General features: G+C 43.1%; 1 protein-coding gene across 1 annotated transcript in view; it reads right to left on the bottom strand.

Annotated features, from left to right (window-relative positions):
- TMEFF1 (transmembrane protein with EGF like and two follistatin like domains 1) overlaps nucleotides 1-21,956 on the bottom strand; it is a 668,539-nt gene extending 646,583 nt beyond the window's left edge. The window contains exon 1 of the mRNA XM_085606812.1: nucleotides 21,505-21,956. Within this exon, the coding sequence (XP_085462938.1) occupies nucleotides 21,505-21,640 (136 nt within the window). The 5' untranslated portion in view covers nucleotides 21,641-21,956. The remainder of the gene's footprint in view (nucleotides 1-21,504) is intronic.
- Between the last annotated feature and the right edge of the window lie 1,199 nt (nucleotides 21,957-23,155).

The raw sequence follows: 23,155 nt of genomic DNA, 5'->3' as shown, positions 1-23,155 counted from the left end.
AATACATACAGCACAATCAAAACTGAGTCCAAGTCTACAACTTGTTTTAAGGAAGGCAACTACATACATTTAGCTAATACCAGATACATGTTATTCAACAACAAATAGAGACTTGTTATGCCATACTATTCTTATCATGAAGGTTATGATTTAAAACCTGGGACATTTACGCTTCAGGGCGGCTGCGTTAACCATTTGTAAACAAAATGCCCTGCAGAACAAACAGAATGTCAGATTAATTAGTATTTTTTTTTTAGCGTCATTCAAGGAGAAGAACAATAAAATGGAAGCAACAAACCTTGAAATTAGATGCAAAACGTTTGTGGTTCTTTAAAAAATGGACGGCCCTTTGAGAGAATTTAGCAAACATTGGGATGTAACTTAAATCCCATCAATGGTTAAAACAAACGTTTTAGCAGATAAAATAAGTATCATAAAGCTGGTCAACAATGACATCCAGTCCGCATTATCTCATATAGGTATCTTCATATCTGCAGCCATCTGGGCATCCTCCTACATCTCTCACTTTCCCTATGTGGAACTGGTGCTCAAGGACTTCTGAAGCAACCCACCCATCCGCAGACCTCCCTAACGACTCCATTCTTGCCTCCATTTACTTCTGCCAACATACAAGATAGTTATTACTTATATGCTAGCACCCGGCCATTAAAATACAAATAAAGTTTAAAATATGCCAAACATATTCAATATACGTAAAAAGCAACATTTCATTAGCTCCTTAAAACATTATGGTGCTTACCTATTTTATAACAAAAATCAATGTTTTGTATGCAAGTGTGTTCTTAGCTGTTTTTAGTACCCTGAAATCAGTAGTACCAGAATACAACAATACTGGGCAGGAGCACCACGAGCAATAAGACATTTTTAGGTCTCGCCTGACCCAGCGCATGCGCTGGACTGGCGAGACTTATTGAGAGGGCTCCAAAAAGTGCTACCAGGCCAGCCTAGAGCTACAGTGCATGTGCGCGAGCGCGCGCGCTGCGCTTTACCGCGGTTACGTTTAACTTTAGCGTCCGCATGGCCGCTTTGATGTTTGATCGTGATCGCGATCACTTTCACTTTCGCGGCCGCTTTGCATAGCCAATAGGTCTCGCTTTTGGGACCTTATAAGTATTTAGTTATGCAACTGTTGCATGGCTAAACACTTATGTCCCAAAGGCGAGACCTATTGGCTATGCCAATGCTTGTTAATCCTTGTCTACACAGAGAGCAAACTTTCTTTTTCATCAACCACTTAGTCCAAGATCCAAGTAACTTGCATAATTGGTAACTGGCCAAATCTTGAATTTTAAATCCACCTCGGAAATTGACTAGACCAAATGTTTTCAGATAAGCATGCAATTGATAAAATCAACTTGTAAATCAATATCCCTATAATTAGAAGATTGTATGCATTAACCCTGGCAGTGTTACATCTTGTAGTTCCCAATACAGATCAACTGACAGATGTGACCATAGGCTTCAAGATAGAGTGATTTATCTCAATACATGATTCATTTGGTAGCAGTAAGGAGAAAAGGACATCCTAAAAGATCAATGCCAGTGACCCTGAAGGCTTATTTTTCAGACACTTTTGAAATTATACTTTTTTTTCTCTTTTAAGCAACAGTCATTAACCGCTACCAATTGTGTCACCCAGTAGTAGAGGTGCAAGTCGGGCAGGGTGATGCCCCTATCGAAGAACTTCCTCATAAACTTGGGTAGCGCTATTCTCACCACCCCCCTCCCATTCCATTGCAGGAGCCCCGTTCCGGCCTTACCATCACAAAGAAGCAGTCAGGGAATCCAAAGTTCTGGGGCGCATAGAGAAATTTAGACAATTAAATCATTTGATAAAGTGCCACTCTGCCCAGCAGAGACAGAGGCAGTGAGTGACAATGTTGTACTTCTCATCGATAGCCTACTAACAGTCATTCCAGATTTCTCTCGTAGAATGATTTCTGATCTTGAGTTACTTAGATCCCCAAGTACGTGAAGCCCTCCTCCTTTCACGGTATTGGGCAAATCCATCCCTCGTGGGGCTTCCCCCGCCAAAGGGTACAGACAGGATTTGTTCCAATTATTGCGATTTTTGGGGTACCCATCAAATATGCCAAGAATTTAAAGAATTCTTTCAATAGAGTTCTCAGGCTAAGCTAAATACAGTAGGATGTCAGCTGAATATAACGAGGTGGCATCTTCCTAGCTATAATACAACTGGAACCCCCTCACCAGAGTGCATCGGTGGATCCACGCACCAACCGGTTCTGTCGCCACTGCAAACACACAGGGGAGAGGGTCACGCCTGCCTAGTCCCCCCCCATTTGAAAGTCCCTTAAAAGCATACCATTTACCCGAACCTTTGCAAATGAACGGGTGTGGCACAACCGCACCAATGTCAAGAAGGGGCCAAAATCCATCCTTCTCAACACTGCCATCATAAATGTCCAATCCAGGGAGTTGAATGCTTTTTTCGCATCTAGAGAAACCAGCATTGCTTGTCTCCTCAGCCTTGTCTCCCATGCCAAGCATCCAAAAACCCTCTGTAAATTATGCCACATCGACATATAGGGCATAAAACCTGATTGGCCTGGGAAGACAATGTCATGTATCACCTGTATTAAGCGATTAGTGAGCACCTTCACCTAGATTTTCATTTCCATCTTGAGGAGGAATATTGGTCTCTATGAGGAGCAGTCCTCCGGCGGTTTCCCTTGTTTGTGAATGAGAACTATGATTGTGTGCCGCAAATCTTGAGGGAGCTCTCCCGTTTCTCTGGACTCACAAAGCATGGTAGTAATCAGTTTCACCACCCCTACCCTGCTTCATAAGCATTTGAAAAATGTATCAGGCAATCCATTTGGGTCAGGAATCCTCCCACTCTTCAATTGAGTCAGAGCTTCCGCAATGTCGCCCTCCTGGATTTTCTCCTCCAAGAGCTTTCTCATCTCCCTCCCTAGTTTGTGGATCAGGAGATCATTAAGAAAGGCAACCAGATTCACCCTTTCCTGACACTGGATGTGTGGGGCAGACAGTTCCCTTAGAAAGTCTGCAAACGTTTGTGCAATCTTCCTGGACCTTTCCTCCAATCCTGGAAGGAGTAAAAGTGGGGCGTCTTGTCAGGGCATCAACAAGAATGAAAGAAGTAGCAAAAAATAAAAAAAAGGATCTCCCCCTCCGGTGTCATCTCAGCCACGTGACGAGACGACACCAGGAGAAGGATCCGTTTTCATTTTTTGCCGCACGACTACATCCGATCTTACTTAGAAAGTTTTATTTACATAAACGCCGCATTCCAGGAAACACACTACCAGATCTGATCGGACACAAGATCAGTCTTGGTTTCCCTATACCCACAAAGTGGCGTTCTCCTTGAATAACCACCTCCTGTTGCAGACTTTGGCCCATTAGGAAGAGAGCCTACGCTTCTTTCATTCTTGTTGATGTCCTGACAAGACGCCCCACTTGCACTCCATCCAGGATTGGAGGAGTGCGTCTCTACACGACTAGACTGTCACATCCCCTTCTTTTGTCCTGAAGAAGACCTACCGTGATGTCCACAGAATACAGACATTTGGGTGAAAACATCGACGTGCCAATCTCTCATGTCCGATAACAGTGCAACCACAAATAATTGAAGGCTCTGGTTACCAATGTATTTATTCACTTGGACAGAGATTTTTTTGTTGTTGTTATTTATATACTTGTGTTTTCATTTCTTGTTTCCAGTTTCTCACTTTATTCACTTCATGTCACAAGTCACTATTGAACCACTTTCTTTTTGTATTGTATCACAGCCTGCTCTTCATGAACAAGATTTGACATGTATATAAAAAAAAGAGAATATATATACACTCTATTTATCAAGAATTGGTGTAGCGTGTTTCTTTCTAAGAATTCATGTTCTTTATTGAATGATTATATCATTATTGCATGTTTAAAGTAATTATTTGCTACCCAACGGAACTACACTGTAGACCATATCGTCAATACCCATGTTCCGAGGGATACTGGGTTACCCAGTTGTCTTTAATTGCATCCCAGTAACAAAATTGGCCGAAAACGGCCCTAGCAAACAGGTCGGCCGCACCCCCCATGCTCCCAGGGGGTTGGCCAAGCAGTTTTCCAGGGCCTGTTTTGGTTGCCAGTCTGGCCCTGCACTGGACCGCATTAGTGTAATCTGGGTAAATGTTTACTGGAATTCCCTCAATTTGCCAGGGTCCATGGGCTTGCACCACCTGCAGTATATGATTGCGGTCATGGAAATTAAGTAGTCATGCAGTTATTGGTATTGGTGGCACTCCCAGCACTGGCGGCCTTCCAGGGACTTTGTGGGCTTGTTCGACAGTGTAGAGACTAGATGTTTCCACTTTTTCAGGGACCTCATTATTGCAACGGGAGCGACCCTCTGCATCCTTCAGTCTCTGCATCCTCCAGCCTGCCATCAAATTATCACTGTCCTTTCACAGTTGCTGTATTTTGGCTCCTCCATCCACAGTCATAAGTTCAACCTTCATTATCATACCCTCTTCCTCCTTCACCCTGTCTACCAATTTGTTGTGGTGGGTGTTTATGAGCTCCACATTCATGCCCATTGCCTCTATTTTGTGCTCAAGGGCAGTCTTGATATCACAAATCGCTGCTGGATCCTCTCTATGTGTGCTGCTAGTTCCGAATCACCTTCTTTCTTGGTGGCTATCATCTGGCATGCTGAGCTACTGTCCTGCACCATTTTCAAGGTGTTGGGGTGCACACAGGGGGCCGCTCAATATCCTGGGTGGCAGTGACCAATGGTCTGACCTACACGGTTAGATCTCCACATCTGCCCGGGAGGGGGACCCCCAATCACCCCACACCACAGTGAGACTTACGAGGCACCAAGCCTCCTGTTCATCACCCCTGAAAGTGGCTTGGGCCGCAATCCTGGTCTGCACAGGGCCCCCTTTCTATTGTCCCCCAACTCTGGACCACCCGGCAGGGCAATGTGTCCTCCTGAGGTGGGGCTCAAAGGGTCCCCATTGTGCTGCCCATGGTCCACCCATTTTGTGGGGCCTCACGGCTGTGCTTCTATACCAGGAGGATGTGCTCTGACCCCACTGCCACCACTCTCAGCTCCTGAGGGCCACCAAGCTGCACTTACTTTGGTTTCACGGCCGTATCGTCTCCCCCAGAGGCTGCTGCCCCTGCCTTTTGGCAACTATCACTACTCAGCAGCACCCGCAGCACCTGCCATCTTATGGTCCACTGAACCTTTGGCTTCCTCGGTGCTCTCCTTGCTACAACCTCCGGGGTTGGGAGCTGCTCAGTCTATCAGCACCACGGGAGCCCCGGTCATCATTGCATCACTCCTGGCAGAGTATGGGCTGCGATTGTAAGTGCGGATCTCTGCCATCGGAGCTTCTACCCAAGTGGCCATCTTCCTCGCTGCCCCCCCCCCCACAAAGTGTACATGATCGTACATTCTCTAGCAAGTTATATTAAGTGCCATAAAATCACCATTAAGAATAATAAACATACCCAGTTCTAGAGGTTGAGTGAACCCGCGCGTCCCTTTGCTCACTTATAGCATGATTTCCACATGAACATTCCAGCTGTTTGAAGATATAGAAAGCAGTGTGTGTGGCACATCACTGATGGCGAAGCTTAGTTATTATGCATGTTTCCGTGCTTTTAATGAGGTATTGCCTTTTTTGTACCCTCCTTAAAGGCACTGCAACAATCTCTGCTTGAGTTATAATTGACTTAAGGTAGACTGCATGTAACAAATTAGAAGCAAAGTAAGAATAAGCAGATGCCAGCCAAGGAAAGGTTGTTTGTTCACCAGATAATCATCTGATTCACTGTTCTTTTCCTAAAGAGCGTCAACATAAGCTTAGGTTTGGTAATTTCCAAATTGTTTGCTGGCGACGTTTTTTGTAGGCCCATCAAAGTCTGATCCACCACGTGGTATCATCATCTTGGAATAAACCTTATTCTTCTTCCTAATGTAGCTTCAGTTAAAATGCCAGTACATTTTTTAGATGTTTGTGGCATTTGAGACATAAACAAGACTGTTCTTTCATTTAGATAGAATATTTTCTTTGAGACGGTCAATTGCAACCAGTCTGCACCCAGGTGCATTTATCCATGTGCAGTCTGATAATTAAGGTTAAAAAATAATTTGGGAATTTCCATTTTCCTATTTCAGTTGTAAGATATTGCTATCAACCAGGTCAAAAGTCATATTTTCCACTAAATCTGCATACATGGAAGGGTTTTCTAATAGGCATAGTTTTCAATTAGATTATGTGTGATTAAAAATGAAACTCCAATTGAATTATCCTTCCTAAACCAAATTTATTTTTTCAGCAGAATCTGCTTTGGTTCACCTATTCTTTCAGATCATTGAGAAGGTAACAAGCAAACATGATTCCTATTATACCCCCTAAGGCAATCATTTTATAGTTGTTTAGTAGGAGTCTCCTTTATTATAACTGAGAAACATTATATCACCTTTCCATGATTCGCGTATGATTGAATATTTGAAGGCAATTCATATCACCTTACTCAAAAAGGTATGACACATAATGCTGCAATGGATTTAATTGAAATAAAGACCATGGGAATTCTTTGAGCACGCAGAAGATTTACTGCCAAAATCAGTAAGTCTATTTGCACACAATTCGGAGATGACCTGCCTGTAATGTACTCTGCCCTAACATTTGTTTAATGGTAGATATTTGTCCTTTTATTACTTCTTCTCTTGGAGAAGCATTTCAAGCATTTGTTTTAATTTTGTATAAAGCAGAAAGATAGTCTAACTGTCATGGCTTCTTAGTAGGTAATTATTTTACAAATGTACATATCCTTAATATCTTTACTGTGGAATTCTAAAATGTGTTCAGCTTTTTTTAATGTTAAGTCATATATTTGGGGAGAGAATGTTTTATTTCCTGTTTATTAATGATCTGAATTTCTTCTAATGAAAATGAACTGCATGACAATATCTAACCTAAACCTCATCGGACACGTTTACTTAGGCTTTTCCAAGCATATAATACATTTTTGATACACCAAGTCTTTCCTTTTATATAGTTGTTTACTTTACATTTTCCCTGATGCTCATTATGAAAACATTTTATACTTCAATCACGTAGGCGAGAAAGTTAATTACAAGAATTACATAGATACGTTGGTCTTTGCACTAAAGTAGTGCCAATGGAGTCTTTTGTATAAAACTCACTTATGAACATACAATGTTCCTAAGAGGGTCAAAGGACTGCACTGATTACCAGTCATATTTAATTCTATTCTGACTAGATGATGAACTTTCTCCCAAATCGCTCATACTATTAATTTATTTACAAGACTAATATACAGGGAAGGATAAATAACATTTAATATTAATAACATACTAGCATTGAAGCATGCTCTGTAATCTTCCATATATTATGATTAAATTAAGTGACTGTAACAGATTACTGTGAACAGATTAGTCAAAACAATCACTGTAGCAGTTTCCCATGAAGATCAGATTTTTCCTCTGTTAAAAAGCCATCTCAATGGGATTTTCAGTTTGTCCAAGACCGTTTCTGTTAAGATATTTCCACTGAGATCCCATGGGACACAAACAGGGGCATTAGGATACTAAAAATGTATATCTGTTAATAGATCATTTTTCTCCTAAAGTGAGATAAATACACTTAAAAGTGTTAAATCTCAATGTTGAGACTACTGCTTTTCCAATATTCCGATATTGGAATTTAAGGGCCATTGTAAGGAAATAGCTATGCTTCACCTGCAATTGTTTGAAGTTGATCTTCAAGGAGTCACTAGTCCATTGCCCTGTCTCCCCTTTACAACCTTCTGTAGCCTATTAATAATATATTATAGTTATACAGTCACTGAGTTTTAACTTACACATTGACTAGGTGAAATGTGTCACACTGATGACAACCCCTTACTTTTTCAATTCTAATTCAAGGTTGAATAAATGTTCTCTCAAAATCAAGTGCATTCCAACTTACACGTGAATGTTAAGAATGTTGATCACTATTGTGGTTGATGTTGGTGTAATTGAATTTCCCATGATTCTCTTTTATGGGCCATTTCCTCATATTTGTATAATCATATGTGGCTCTTCTTGTGCTGTTAGTGATAAAACATAGTGCATCTGTGGACGTGTCGTTTGTTGATTCATCATTGGATAGTGTTATAAACTAGACTTGATTCTTCTTGATCCCATCATCAAGTGGCACTTGAAAAATAACGAGAAGATGGTTGTGCCACATTTTCATCTCTAATTTATATATTTTATTATTCAGTGTGTAACATAACCATTGATTTGTATAAAGTGAGTTTACTTTTTTTATTGCAGTCGGAGGCCCAAGATTACATGTATCTTGCCCAGAATTTGATTTCTACGCAGAACCAGGATGCATTTAGGTGTTTGACATATCTTCAGACAGAAAGGCCCTGATTTTCATGGCGGTTAGTCGGACCACCGCCCGCTAGTGCATTGGTCCCAGAGCATTCCTTGATCAATTTTTCAGAAGGTATCCACTGTATCTCTATAACTGTATTTGTGTAAATAACAATTCTACCACTACGGTCTACAGCAGCAGATTTACAAACACTGAAAGGAACAAGGTGTCAAGAGGGCAGCTGTCTTACACTGAGCCACTGCCCAGCTTTCATAAGAAACAAGATAACAAAATAATCGGCACGTAAATACTTAATCAGGAAATTATGATTTGGCCTAGAAGTAAATCGCTCCCCTGGAGCTTGGACAGTGCAAACAAATTATCTGGAAACTAAATGTTACTTGCTTCAATAAAAATCTGAAGCCTATTTATTTAAAAAGTTTTATATAGCGTGAACATGACCCGTCAGGGTATCAGAGCGCTGTACAGAGAAGCAGACAAGTTAAACAAGTAAAGGTGTAAATAGTGCATACTGTACATGTAAGAGGTTAAACATACAAACATGCAGGAAAAAACAGCCAGCACCATATTGCCCATGTTTTCTCTCATAGTTAACTGTGTAAACCCAATAAAGTGTACCCCACTCACAGTTGTAGATATGTGTACCACTTCTATGTAGGGTATTTTTTTATTCCCCATTTTCCTTTGCCTCTTTATTTCCCTGTTATTCTTTTTCTCCCGTTCACTGTTTCCACCACGGACAAGTTTTCAGTTGTGAATACTCACACACAAGGATTGATGGAATGCTCTTTCTTGGGATATACATGCCACATGCAGGTTCTCTGCATAGTTTTGGACCAAGGTGTGTCCACTTCCTGTCTATGTGGTACGGTCACTACTGTTCCACCCATTTAGGTCATTTCGATAAAATGTAAAATTTCTACCGTAAAGTCATAAGCTACCCAGTCTTTAGCTATCAGTCGCTGAATGATTCAAGAGCACCCATGAGCATGCTGAAGCACATTAAAAATCTGTAATTTCTCTTTATAAGTAGGTCAGTCAATGATTACCCTAAAGAAAACACAACATTCAGGAATTGGGATTGGTTTTGATGCTCATGCTTCATCTATGAAAAATATGGCCTTTTATCCTAAACGATATCGTGAGTGCCATGGGGATTATTGCTTTCTTGTTTACAACCTCACTTGTTAGCTTTCTTTGACAGTAACTATTCTGTGTGATAAATTCACCAGGCCACCAATTCTAGCCACTTTCTCCAAACTGTATTCTTTATTTTTGGTTACAGGGTCTTCACAATGAATTGGCTTGACCATGGTGCTATGAAGCACAGCCCTGCACCCTACTGGGGGATGCCTTTTTGGGCTTCAGCCAACAGGTATCAGACTCAAGGACCGAGACAGCCCATCTTACTACACCACTGGCACTAGTTCAAAAGGTAAACAAGCATTGGCATAGCCAATAGGTCTCGCCTTTGGGACCTTATAAGTGTTTAGCCATGCAACAGTTGCATAACTAAATACTTATAAGGTCACAAAAGCGAGACCTATTGGCTATGCAAAGCGGCCGTGGGGCCGCGAAAGTAAAAGTGATCGTGATCACGATCAAACATCAAAGCGGCCGTGCGGCCGCTAAAGTGAAAGTAATCGCGGTCAAGCGCGGCACGCGCGCCCGCGCACATGCACTGTAGCTCTAAGCTGGCCTGGTAGCACTTTTTGGAGCCCTCTCAATAAGTCTCGCCAGACCAGCACATGCGCTGGGTCAGGCGAGACCTAAAACATAAGCACTATTGACTCTGGTTGTGTCAAAGATTAGGTAGCAGGCTAGCCAATCAGGTGCACATACGTAGTACTAGTTTAGCCAATCAGCATTTGGCCTGAGAGTGCTCTATTATTTAACCAGTGACTTATTTAACAATTATCCACTGCTGTCATTTTTCAATAAATGCCTTGATGGCTAGAATGTTTTCTGGCTTCAGGTTTAGTAAGTAACCTGTAAATTGAAGACACTTCGATGAGATCCACAGAGGAACTTGAAGTTTGAGAACAACTAAATCTGTGCAGGTGTACCTTTCAAGAATAATTGTCAATTGATAATCCTGCATGTGTCCTTCTCTTTCTAATGCTTGCTTCAGTGTGATGAATTATTGTAATCTCTTTTTGAATGTCTGCCTATTTGTTTTCACTGTTATGTTAACTGTTCTAACTTTATATCCGAAAACGTGTCTCCCCTGACATAAGGTGTAACACCTGCCCTCTCACTTTTGACATAAGGGAAGCGGTTTTACACTGGCCCGACAAGGGTGCTATACTCAGGGCCTTCTACGATTAAAGTCTCTTCCTGATCTTAGTGTCCAATGAACTATGCACAAAAACCTCACAATGCACGTGTTTAGCAATATTTTCAATAAACTGTGTCACTAAAGTAAACAATACCAAAAAACAAATAATAAAGCTAAAAACATTAACAATATTAATGACAAAAATACTAGCAATACCAGGTGTGATCAATGGAATAGCATTGACATTAATAACTATATTAGAATTAAATCAACCGTCAATTTAAGCTGCATATAACAGGTGATACAATGCCCAACTCAGCGATATTTATTTTAAGACCATGAAGGATGACTAAGCTCACCTGTCAGGACTTCAACCCATGAGCTCAAGGTCTCCCTCCACTTTTGCACTGAGAGCTTTTATGCACTAAGCTATTGCACCAGCCTGATACATAAATGATATCCTTGTCGTCCTTACCCAAGTAATTTTCTTGCTTTAAGCACATGACTTTCACTAATATATCCCAGGATACAGAAGAATGATCTGCTTCTAAGCAATAAATGACACTGAAGGGATATAAAGTAATTCAGTATAAAGTAATTTCATATAATACCCAAGCAAAGGTATGAAAACAATAGGTCCTAAAGTGACCATTCGGAAACTATTAAACATGTATAGTAACACTTCATAACAAAAACAATCCATAAAACAAAAGATGTACAGATATGCGCAGTACAATACAGTAAAGCACCAGTAAGGTAATCTAAATAAGCTCATTATCACCCCTTTCAGGTTACAACTCTCCAATTAACAAAAAGCATGTATCCAAAAAGGTTTTGCTTATATTACAAATGTCTGTTGTTTTTCAAGTCCATATGAAACATTATCAGTTTGAGACAACCTACAGATTTCCACGATCCAGGTTTCACTATGTGCTTTTCAGGCAGAAGTCCAGTTTTATAATAGCATTACTTGAAGACATAAAACTGTGTCAAATCTATCGTTTTTGTTGCTTCCTAACCCATTTAAATTAGACATATTTTTAGATAAAATAAGAAATTGATTCTGGTCACCCTGGAAATATAAATGAAAAGAGAGATTATAATGATGTCAGGCATATACGCGCTTTTATGCATTTGACCATAAATGGACTCAGTGCTTAATTTGAACCGGGGGTTTCTGGTGCTCAGCACCGCCACTTAATTATCAACACCAGCACTTTTCATGAGCATCAGTTAAGGACACATTCATTTATGGTAGGCACAGGTAGATGATTAAGTGATGAGCCCACGTTGAGACTCGCACCTGGTTACCCTGCTCCCAAGTCGGCAGCTCCAGCTATTATGCCACATCGCCTCCCCACTTTCACACTTAGTAGTTGGTTCTGTTTTAGGTGGCGCTAACAGGAGAAATAAGCTGGTGCAAGCTGCCTGCTGGCGAGAGTCCCGGCACAAATTTGTTTACCAATTAGCCACTGTATAGACTAAGTCATCATATATTAATAAGCCTTAATGTTGAAAAATAACTTGATATTCTTCTTTGCCTTTATTTGCCATTCTGGAGAAATATTTGATATGAGTGCCCTTCAGAGAGGGTGAAGGCACATTTTCATAGTCTCTTATCTAATGAAGTGCATTGTTTAAACGATCCTAGATATAGTGTTAGACTTATAGCATTCAGGCATTTGAGCTTTTAAATATTGCTAGTTGAGAAAAGTAATTCCTTAATATGAATTCAAAGAGCGGGCATGAATGCAAAGGCCTATTTTTTACAGAACAGATGCTATTGATTTTTTTCGTCACCAACAGTTTTTTATGTACAGTTTAACAATCGGATGAAAAATGTGGTTGCTCGGTTGGTTCAAGTCCATGATGATGGCTATCTCAGGAGAATTTACAAGCAAGACTACAATAAACTGTCTCTCTGAGGGGAGCAGAAGCAACAATATCTTGCAAAAGACAAGGAAATGTTGAATGATTTTGAAGACAAACTAGGGAGATTATGTAAAGAATTGCCTTGGATTTTGAATGGTGGCAAAACTTGAGTATGAGATGGTGGGCAAAAATAAATACAGTCACAATGAATCTCTCCTGAGAATCTAGTAAGTCTTCTAAAAACGTTTGTGCTACAGGTGGGAACTCCATTCAGATAAAGCTGAAATCCATTTTTTTAAAATATATTTCTTGGCTACTAAACTCAAATTATTGTTTTCTGTAGACAAATGCACGATCTATTACATAAATAGAGGTTTTGAATTCACAAACTTGGGAGAATATCATTTTGTTTTTACGTTTTGGCCAGCATGGCATAGGTTTTTACTACCCAAAGTTAGTACAAAAAAATTGTGAGATATTTATCAAGTATCAATAAATAGGAAGCCTACTATGTTTCCTTTTCCAGCGATGTTAAATTGGATTTGGCTAGCTAAATAGTTTGAACTTGCAAGGACTTCTCCCATAAATGTTTTGAAAGGTGTTGATGCGATGTACCTTCGAATGCGCATGTTTCTTTGAGACAACATAACAACAAGCATTGGCATAGCCAATAGGTCTCGCTTTTGGGACCTTATAAGTGTTTAGCCATGCAACAGTTGCATGACTAAATACTTATAAGGTCCCAAAAGCGAGACCTATTGGCTATGCCAATGCTTGTTTCTGTTTGCCACCATTACTACATAGAAGTAATAAACAGGAAAAAAAAACTGGCTCACGGAGAAAGTGATCGCGATCAAACATCAAAGCGGCCGTGTGGCCGCGAAAGTGATCGCGATCAAACATCACAGCGGCCCTGCGGCCGCGAAAGTGAGATGCGCGCGCCCGCGCACATGCACTGTAGCTCTAGGCTACAGTGGTAGCACTTTTTGAGCCCTCACAAAAAGTCTCGCCAGACCAGCGCATGCGCTGGGTCAGGCGAGACCTAAAAACGCTTCAAGGGACAATACTGTATTGGAAAACGTGTATTGACGGGTAGATTGTTTCCATCATAGAGGTAGTGAATGGCAATGGAATCATGACACCTTTTATAATTTTTGGAGGTAGAACCTTTGAAACTGATAAACCTTTAAGCACCACTTCATAGAAGGTGGAGTCTGATGAAAGAGCTGAGAGAATGTTCCCTTAATTCAGTTTGGGTTGCCATAATCATAACATTGCTTCATAGATCCAAGATTTATAAGATCTTGCCTAATGAGAAAAAAAAAATCCGCAAATGAAGAGTGGAGTGGGAGATGGAATTTGATTGGGCTATATCAGATCCACTTTAGTCTAACTACATAGCTCTTAAAGGGATTTTCTGCAACAATCCTGATGCAGCAGAAAACCTTTTTAAGATCCTATTGAGAAACCCTTAAAATAGAAAGACTGTTTTGCTGGATGAGGGGCATTTTTGAAGTATAAGACCGCACATGCTAAAATATCCCCTAGGATCTTGGTTTGCAGCAAGAAGTTCAAGGTTATCCTGCTATTTTTAAGATCTTTTTTGAGACATGTATTTTCCTTTTTCAGTTTGTGTCATCATTAAAGATATTAGATGAAGTAATGGAGACTCCACTTTATAGAACTCTAAATTCATTTAATGGCCTAATGCATTACGGACGTGCTAGTCCTGGTTCACTCAATTGAACTAAAACTGTAAATTACAACCCTTTTTAGAATGAGAAACTCGACTAAAATGTGATGCTCAAGTGTGAGGCCCTGCTGGCTCATATGGGATCCTTGTGGGATGTACTTTTGCCCCCTGTCCCTGATCTCTGGGCTGCAGCCACTTAAATGAGATTCCCATCACAGGTAAAGGACGCATTTGGAATAAAGAAGGCAAGACCCTCACACTTTGTAGGTCTTCCTTGACAACGCAGCTGTCTGCAATACCTATTATTCCCAATTCTTTAAAATGTACATTTAATGGGCTCCGGGTCCACCCAGAGATGCATTTTTCTCACCTCGTGTGATTGGCTGTTTGTTCCATCATACCACTTTTCAGGAAATGCTTGCATTGGAATGTATGAGTAACTATTTTACATCAGAAAAGTACACTCACTCATGCCATAGTGTGACACATTCGGGTCCTAATCTCCTGTATGCATTCTATACATAAAGCATTCCTTGTTTGTTATTTTCCCACTATTGGCAAAAACAGTCTGACTTTAAAGTCATAAAGAGCTTGTGTGCGTAGCACATGCCAATTGCATTTGAGCGTGTCTGTATTTGTTTAGGATAGCACATTAAAGCCATCCCTATTTGTTTTACAACTGCTTCTCTTTAGCTTTTATACTCAAATTACACCGTGTAAAAGAGAGACCTGTGAGTACAGCTCATGAGGAAGTTAAAACTGTGTGATGAGCTGCTCATCTGAGCAGTGTTTCATCTGAGGCACAGCTCCCCACTTGGATTGTCGGGGTGATTGGGAATTCTTTTGTGTTGAGGTAATAATCTGTGCAAATACGTTCCCACCATCAGATTCCCCCAGCTCCATCTGCCAATGAACTATTTTGGTGCTTTGTGAAAACTGGCAAGTATGAAACTAGGTTTTTCTTCTCTGAAAAGGAGTGGGTTTCTTGGGAAGCACTTGCCACAGTGATGGGTGGGTGGTGCTCAGGGAGGGAACAAAATTCTGCATTTTTGTGGGAACCAGTGGTAGATTGATGGATTCAGAATACAGCCCGGGTCGATCAGTTTCCACCTGGCACCCTTCATAAGCATCTGCAGGTCAGAAGAAGTGCTGCCCTATTGTAGAGGAAGTAGTTACACAGTCTCATTCCAACTGAGTATTAGCACCCAGCTCTATACTTTACAATCTGTCCAAACTGACAGTGAATTATACCTAATGAGGACCATTGGCTCTTACTTCCAGCCATTTTAATCCTGGTGTAAAATGGATCAACCTAGACATTGTGTTGCTCAAACCACACATGTTGCCTTTTTGTTACAAGGGCTCATACATGGCACCAGGAGTTGTTAGTAACAAAACGCATTATGTGAGCTGCTGGCAAAAACAACAGTTTTCCATCCTGCTCCCCCGCTGATTTTAACAATATGGACTTTTCTTGATCATGGCGACCTATGGGTCTTGGTCCTGTGCAACAGGAAAAGGTTTTGAATCCAAAGTCTGGAAACGCCCACCACACACAGCACCTAACTAGTGGGTGCAAGGTGACACAATTGGAGTTCTGGAGCTGGAGGATGACTCAACTTTGAGCTTCCTGCCCGCTCTGAGAAATATCATGGGCCGAACAAGGCTAGCAGACATTGTCGCCTCCCCGATTGGCCCTGCGTCATGGGTGACACCTTAAAGTTTACGTTATTCCTGGCTGAGCCGGATGCACACTACATATTGGACTGGAGGTTTATTTTAAATTTACAGAATGAACTTAAAAGTTTAAACTGGCAGAGTACATGGTGTACAGAACAGCACTGCTTAACACGTCATAAATAACTTGGAGCCCCTTAGCAGGTTTAGTTGCTGTGAGATATGGGAGGTACTCCCAGAAGTAGCAGGGGAATAGTGGACGTGGAACCGTAGCAAGGTTACTATAGGTGCTGGCTGCTCCAACACAGACATCACTTTGAAGATTTTCGGTATGACTGCAAACATAGATACTTGTTCTCACTTCACAGTATGGGGGTTTTGTCGGCCTACGCAAGCGACCAATCTCCCCCCTACCCCACCTCTCCTATGACAATGATGCAAGCTTGCTTTTTTAGGATCAATCCGGCACCCGTGTGCTGCTTGTGCCCTGCGTGGCTGCTTAACGGTGCCTTCTCATAGAAGTAGCCCTATTCACTCTGTAACTGATACAGATTTGGCTGCTAAAGGAAAATCCTCAAAGTTCTTGATGAAGAGCTAGATCTGCATGCAAATCTAAAGGTGGAATCTTCTCCACCATACTGTTCAGCCGGCGGCATTCATTCGGTGGATTGCCTTCCTCTTCTGAACTTAGCATTTGTTTCCAGACTTGTAGAATTATCTATTGCAAAACACACAAGATGATGGACGGAATGTTGCACATTGGCAAAACATTCACCCCCAGTCACAGATCTGGGTTTAATCCATCGTTATTTTGCTCACCACGCCACCCCAGTTCAGACATGGCCATATGCAAATCAGTCTTTACCCTGTGCCTCGTGGGAACAGTCCAGCCCGAACTGCCAAGCCATGCCTTCCGTGGACCGGAATCAAGCATCCTAGGACCGGCTTCGGGGTTTCACCCCTCTTCAGCCAGGATAGCTTGACTCCAGTGGCGTAGTGAGCATGGGACCCACATCTGGGCATACCCTTCCCACATACGGCGAACAGCAAAACACACAAGATGATGGACGGAATTATCTATTGCAACATAACTAGATAATGTGTCTTGTGCCAGTGTCGAGGATAGGCGAGGAATACCTCATCTGTTAGACATGAGTGCTCATCAACGCCTGTATTGCTTCTATCCATTCTGGTGTTTGGTTTTATCTACTTATACTGACAAAAATCAAACAACATGTATGAGACCACAAAAGACAGCAACAAGACTGGATGAACTATCCATGCCTGACCTGGGGTAGCTTGAGGTGTCAGTGGTCAGAAGCCAGGGGAGATTTGAGGCAGATCATACGGCATGTCTAATTGTGGGGCCATGCTGAGGAATCACTGAAAGTGGCATGCTTTCTCCAGGATGGGAAGGGCCATGGCAGGAATGCTCTTTCAAACTATTCTCTGTAAAATAAAACATATTCCCCTGCATTGGTTGGCCATATACAGAATGTGATGGGTGGCAATGTTTAGGAGCAGAGTATTGTGCAAAATCTCTGCTTGTCTATTCAATTTTAGATGTCAGTGGTTCACCAGTCCCTGCTTTTCATCACAATCTGGTCCATGTAATTTCGTTTTTTTTATCTTAAAAACAAATTAGGCCATAGTACCCATTTTTTTGTCTAGCCAAATTGCTGGAAAGGATGCTGCGCTTACTTTAGAAATAAGGGGGAGGGTTGGTTTGGTACATTTCTCTCCACACTGTTGCTAAAATCCGCTGTGCAGAAAAAGATGATTTGCTTCAGGGAAATGATCCTGGTGAAAATTAGCTTCTTTGAGACATAGGCACAACCCATGACAGGTATTCTTTGACCACTAACTGTCTCAACACATCTGCCTACCCTTTAGCCCTTTCCTCACCCGGTCCTCAAAGAAAAGCTGCAATGCTGGCACCTCTAGTAAAGAGTCCAAAGGCATGTGTGGCACCTTCAGCCATTTCTGACTTTTTCAACAACAAATGGCTTCCTGTGACTTGTAGTAAGAATAGTCCCGAAACCCACACCATGCACGGAGCTTTGGACTAAAAGTGTAGCAATGGTTGAAGGTCAGGGCACGAGCTGGGGGTACTCGCGGTTGGACGGCGTCCAACCACTATTTTCACAGGGTGGACACCATCCACCCTGCCAAGAAGTCGGGCCCCACTGAAAAATATGCTGAATTCATCCCAGTGTAATTTGCAAACACCGGGACACATTCAGCAGGCCCGCACGTTGTTGTCTGCTTTTGATCCGCAACAATGTGCAGGGGGGGAGCACTTTCTTAGTTCAGACTCCTGCTGGGCCCATAACAATGGCTGAATCTGAGGGGTCATCAGGTCTCCTGTTGTTGGAGTCTCCTGGCTGGGAGCAGTCAGGAGCCCCACACCTGATGCAAATGAAGCGGATTGGAAACAAAGGCTCACACCTTGTTAGCACTTCACACAAACTTAAGAGAGGCAACTTTTCACTTTGTTCAGTCCCTGTTTACAAGATATGCATTCACTGTAAGAATGTCAGATTTGTTGGTCTTTCCCAGTATTTACACAAAATAAATGTAATTTATATAGTGCTTACTACCCCTGAGGAGGTGTTGAAATAATTTAAGTACCACTATTTTTTCTTTTAAAGCACTATGGGTAGAGGACGTTTACACTGACAAAAGGCAACACTGTTTTATGTGTAACTTACAAAAGTGTGAGTCTTCTACCTAAATCAGGAGGGTTTCCCTATATTCTCGAAAAATGCTCCAATGTACTCATGATAGACATGTTAAACATACATGTGAGGGCTTAAGATCTGATGCCACTTCTTATGGTGCCACTTCCTGTGATGTCACATGCTGTGATGTCACGCGCCGTGAAGTCACGCACTGCCATGTCACACGTTGTGATGCCACTTGCATTCTGATTAACTAGGTTATCCCCCCCACTTCTTTTTTTAGGACTTGTGCCCTGTTGAAGGTGGCACACATGACATGAGGCCACTTCAAGAGGCGAAGAGGCTAGGGCAGGGCTGAAGCTAGTGGCTTATTGGAGTATGAGATATAGTAATTCCTGTGTGTTTAGTCTAGTTAATAAAGCATTGGTTAGTGTGTTGTACTGTCCTGTGGTTGTGTCCTTCTACTTCAACAGTCCTTGCTCAAACACGGTGCATTGTGGGAGCTCCGCTCGTCTAGGCACCACCACCATTGGAACTCCTTTCCTTGTAGAAGATACCAGAATCCATCACGGCTTTGAGTCTGCTCGGGTAGGGCGGTGACAGCATTGCTGTGGGTACCAAGCAGCCACTTTCCTTGTATTTGTTACCTTGCAAATACAAAGTAAAAGAGAGGGGCTCTATGCCACAAAAAGGGGTAGAGCACCAAAAGACAATAGTCCAGAGAAAGATTCCCCTTTTTGGCACATATATGGATAACCTCACAAACTCATACAGGTATCAAACTCAATCAATCACCAGAACAAGACACCCGAATCTGAACCCAGTCCAAAATTGTTGTGAGTAAAATTACTGTATTTTATTAAAAACATGACACAATAACAAAATGTGTGACAGTTACAAAACAATAAAATCAACGCTTGACGTTATATTTGTTGTACAATGAGCAAGAAATAAAAATTACAATAAAAAAGCAATTCAAAACATAGGGAGAACACAAGTAAGAAAGATGTTTTCTAATCCAATAAAATACAGTCATTTTACTCACAACAATTTTGGACTGGGTTCAGATTCGGGTGTCTTGTTCTGGTGATTGATTGAGTTTGATATCTGTATGAGTTTGTGAGGTTATCCATATATGTGCCAAAAAGGGGAATCTTTCTCTGGACTTTTGTTACCTTGCAAGGCTTGTAGCACGGTGAAAGCGCTAGTCTCTGTCCAAAAATAAATGCGATAAGGCGGTCTCCAGTCCCTCCCTTGGCCGCCAATCCACAGATCTCTGCACTTCAGCTCATTCGTAAGGTGTCGCTTACCTTGGTGTCCCTGGGGCACAATCATGTCAACCCCTATCATCTGGCTAGGTGGTCATGCTTCAAAATTCTCTGTCGGGATCGCGGGATTTGTCTAATATAATAACAGGGCTTTAAGTGGGCCGGGTCTCACTGGGTCTGAGCACCGGCAGTTTTTTAAAGGGGGCCTCGAGACGGGTCTCTATTGGGCTCTGTTTTGTGCCCTGGCACAGGCGGCACATTTTTTCCCAATCTGCAATGACAGCAGATGTGCACGTGCTCACACTGCACACTTCTCACTAGTGGAGAAGTTGCGGCATGACGTCATGCCAGGTGAGCGTTGTATGGTAAGGGAAATCCTTAAGAGAGGCATTTTCTCTCTGGATTCCCTTTCTCTTTTTGAAACTCAGGAGCAGCAACATTGCCTTGGTGTCCGAAGGGCTTTAAGTGGAAGCTTTTTCAATATTATCTACAAGCCATAGTTGCTGCTTATTTATCTTATGCAACTAACTACCACTGACAAAGCCAAAAGTCCTGACTCGGTGTAGCTATAATGTTACTTGTAGCTGTATACAATGACAGAAATAGCAAAATACCAGTCCGGCGGCACACTATATGGTAAGCACAGATTTTTAGCTACGTGTTTCTAAGCCACGCCTTTAATTACATTGACCACGCCTTTTTGAGAGACCCCACAGTTTTTTCATCCCACTTAAAGCCCTGTATAGGAGGGTGGGGATAGTGTGATTTCTCTTAATATAGAGGGTGACTTCTGGGTTCCAAAAACCTGTGTCTCCAAAACTGAGGGCCAGATACCCGCCATCATTACTTACAGGCGCTGCAGGGTCTCCTGTGTGCCTTTACTTCCGCACTATTAACTGTATAATGTCCAGGTAAGTCCCGAGGTATAATTATTGTAAACTGACATCATTTTGAGAAAGAGCATTCCTGGAAGCACAGCAGGAGCTGCAGAAACACCACCTGAATGTATTAGTGGCATAGATGGCCCTTTGTAGCATCATCGTGCACGTTGTTCATAGAAGGCGTGGACATTCACACGGACAACACACCGGCAGAGCTCTGCCCACTGAGCGTCTTTCCCCATCACACATGCACACTGCCTGCTAGGCCAGGCCCTTTGTACAACTCCAAGTCAGCCTGAGAAGACTCCGCATGAATATTTATGTCTTGGGCACAATAAGAACAAGCAGATAAACGTCTGGAATCACCGGTGGTACATAAGCAATACATTGCAGATTTCATATATTCAGAAAAACATGCACAATTAGAAAGTACCGCAGCTGAAGGAGAAGTGCAAATGCAACCAGAGGGATTGTGGAAAGAGGCGCGTGGCTCGAGGGGTGGCAGCCTGGGGAGGGGTGTCGGCAGCTGAATAGTAAGGCGAGGAAGGGAAACGAGCCAACATGCACGTTGGGTAGAAACATGTGGAGAATGACGGGTGGGCTTATGGGCAGTTCTCCATCGTGGTAGACGGGGGAAGGTCGGGCAGATGTGTGGGTAGGTGGGTGGGGTGGGCGAGTGGTTGAGCAAGGCGTGATCCAGCCCATGCAGCTTTTTCCAGGGGTGGCTGTACCTGAACAGTTGATCCCTTTGCCTTTGCCGCCCTGGCATTCGTTGTTGGGTGGCGGGTTGGACGCCAGGCTGACGGGCACGCAGGACACGGCCAGCACCAGGAGCACCCAGGTGGAGCACAGCGGCGCCTCCGCCATGGCGGCCCGGGGGTGGGGGCTGCGGGCCTGGGGTCTCAAACGGAGCACAGGGCGCCGCCGCCTGTCTCCTCCTGCACAGGGTGGCCCTCCAGCATTCCCGGCCCGCCCTGCTCCCGGTGTCCTGTGCCCAGGTCTGCCCTCAGCAGCCGGTGCCTCTCCAGGGCATGCTGCGCTCCGCGGCTGCAGATCTCCTGTCTCCGTCTGGGAGGGTTGGGATGCCGAGTCCTGGCACCGCTTTGATACTGTCACAGCGAGAGTGGAAATGAGCAGCTCCAGCAACAACAAAGGGAGCGGAGGAGGGGAGGGGGAGGGACGCGAGGAGAGGTGGAGGAGGCGTGGAGGAGGAGGGTGTGTGGAAAGGATGAAGACCAGAGAAGGAGGGGGCGGGAGGAGGGTCTGTAGGAAGACAGGCTGGCCACGTGACTAACACCCCCCTCTTTCTCTTCATCTGCCGCCCCGAGACGCGGGGCGGCCCCCCTCTTTCTCTCGCAGCCGACAGTAGCAAGGGGGCACGTGTGGGAGTGTGTGCCTCCGGGTCAGAGGGGTCTTCTCTCCATCCATTCCTTTCTATGCATGTGTTGCTTGGGATGCCCGGGACCTATACAGCAGCTGCCGGCGTGACACACACCTCCAGCAGGGCAACAACATAAACTCACCCGGACCACACGCCTGGCGGTGCTGATGCTGTCGGTCTGGGCAGTTGCCCAGGGCGGAACACCTCACAGACACTCCTAGTCACAGCCTCGCCCACCGACGCCCTACTCTGGGGCGCAAAAGTGATACGCGATGCAGTTTGCCTGTGTCCTTTTATGCACACTGAAGTCCCATTTATATTTTCAAAAATGGGGGGGACGTGTTTTGAAAAGCAACGTTACCAATAGTAACTGATTCTGCCAGCGAGAGCTTTTCTGCATGGATGTGTGCGGACAGAGTCAGACTAGTAGGGTTATGTTTTTTTATATATATAAAAGACAATTCGCCGGCTGTCGTTTTCTCTCTTCTGCATCTCTTCGCATGCAAACGTCCTCTGCCTGTAATCCCCGTGCCTCCCCAGTGTTGCTATATTTCTACCTTTTCCTCTGTATCTTTCTCTCGCTCTCTCCCGTGCGCCACCAATCATCACTCTGTTTCCCCATCTCTCCATTCTCTCTCCTCCTTTCCTCGCTCTCTTTATTACATAGTCGGCGAAACAACTGTAATTATATTTTTACGGCAACAAACACGAAAGAAACCTTTAAACTATGCATGCACATACGTTTGATCTTGGCACATTTTGTTTAGGTTTGTCAAAGGGGATGAAAGTCGTGCAGGTGTCCCGAAAGTTGTTTTTCCTAATCCGAATTCTACAGGGCATCTTTTGTCTCGGATTGTACATGGAAGCCGAAGAAGGACCGAGACCAAGCTTGGCACGAAGACAGAATTTGGGCCAAAGATGTGATGTTTTTAGGCCCTATTACAGGCGATCCATCAGCCAGCAAAAGCTCAGACGATCTAAACCGAGAGGAGGACGAAGGT

Source organism: Triturus cristatus, chromosome 5_2 (assembly GCF_964204655.1).
Source record: "Triturus cristatus chromosome 5_2, aTriCri1.1, whole genome shotgun sequence".
NCBI classification, from domain to species: Eukaryota; Metazoa; Chordata; class Amphibia; order Caudata; family Salamandridae; genus Triturus; species Triturus cristatus.
This window is presented reverse-complemented; position numbering and strand designations above follow the sequence as displayed.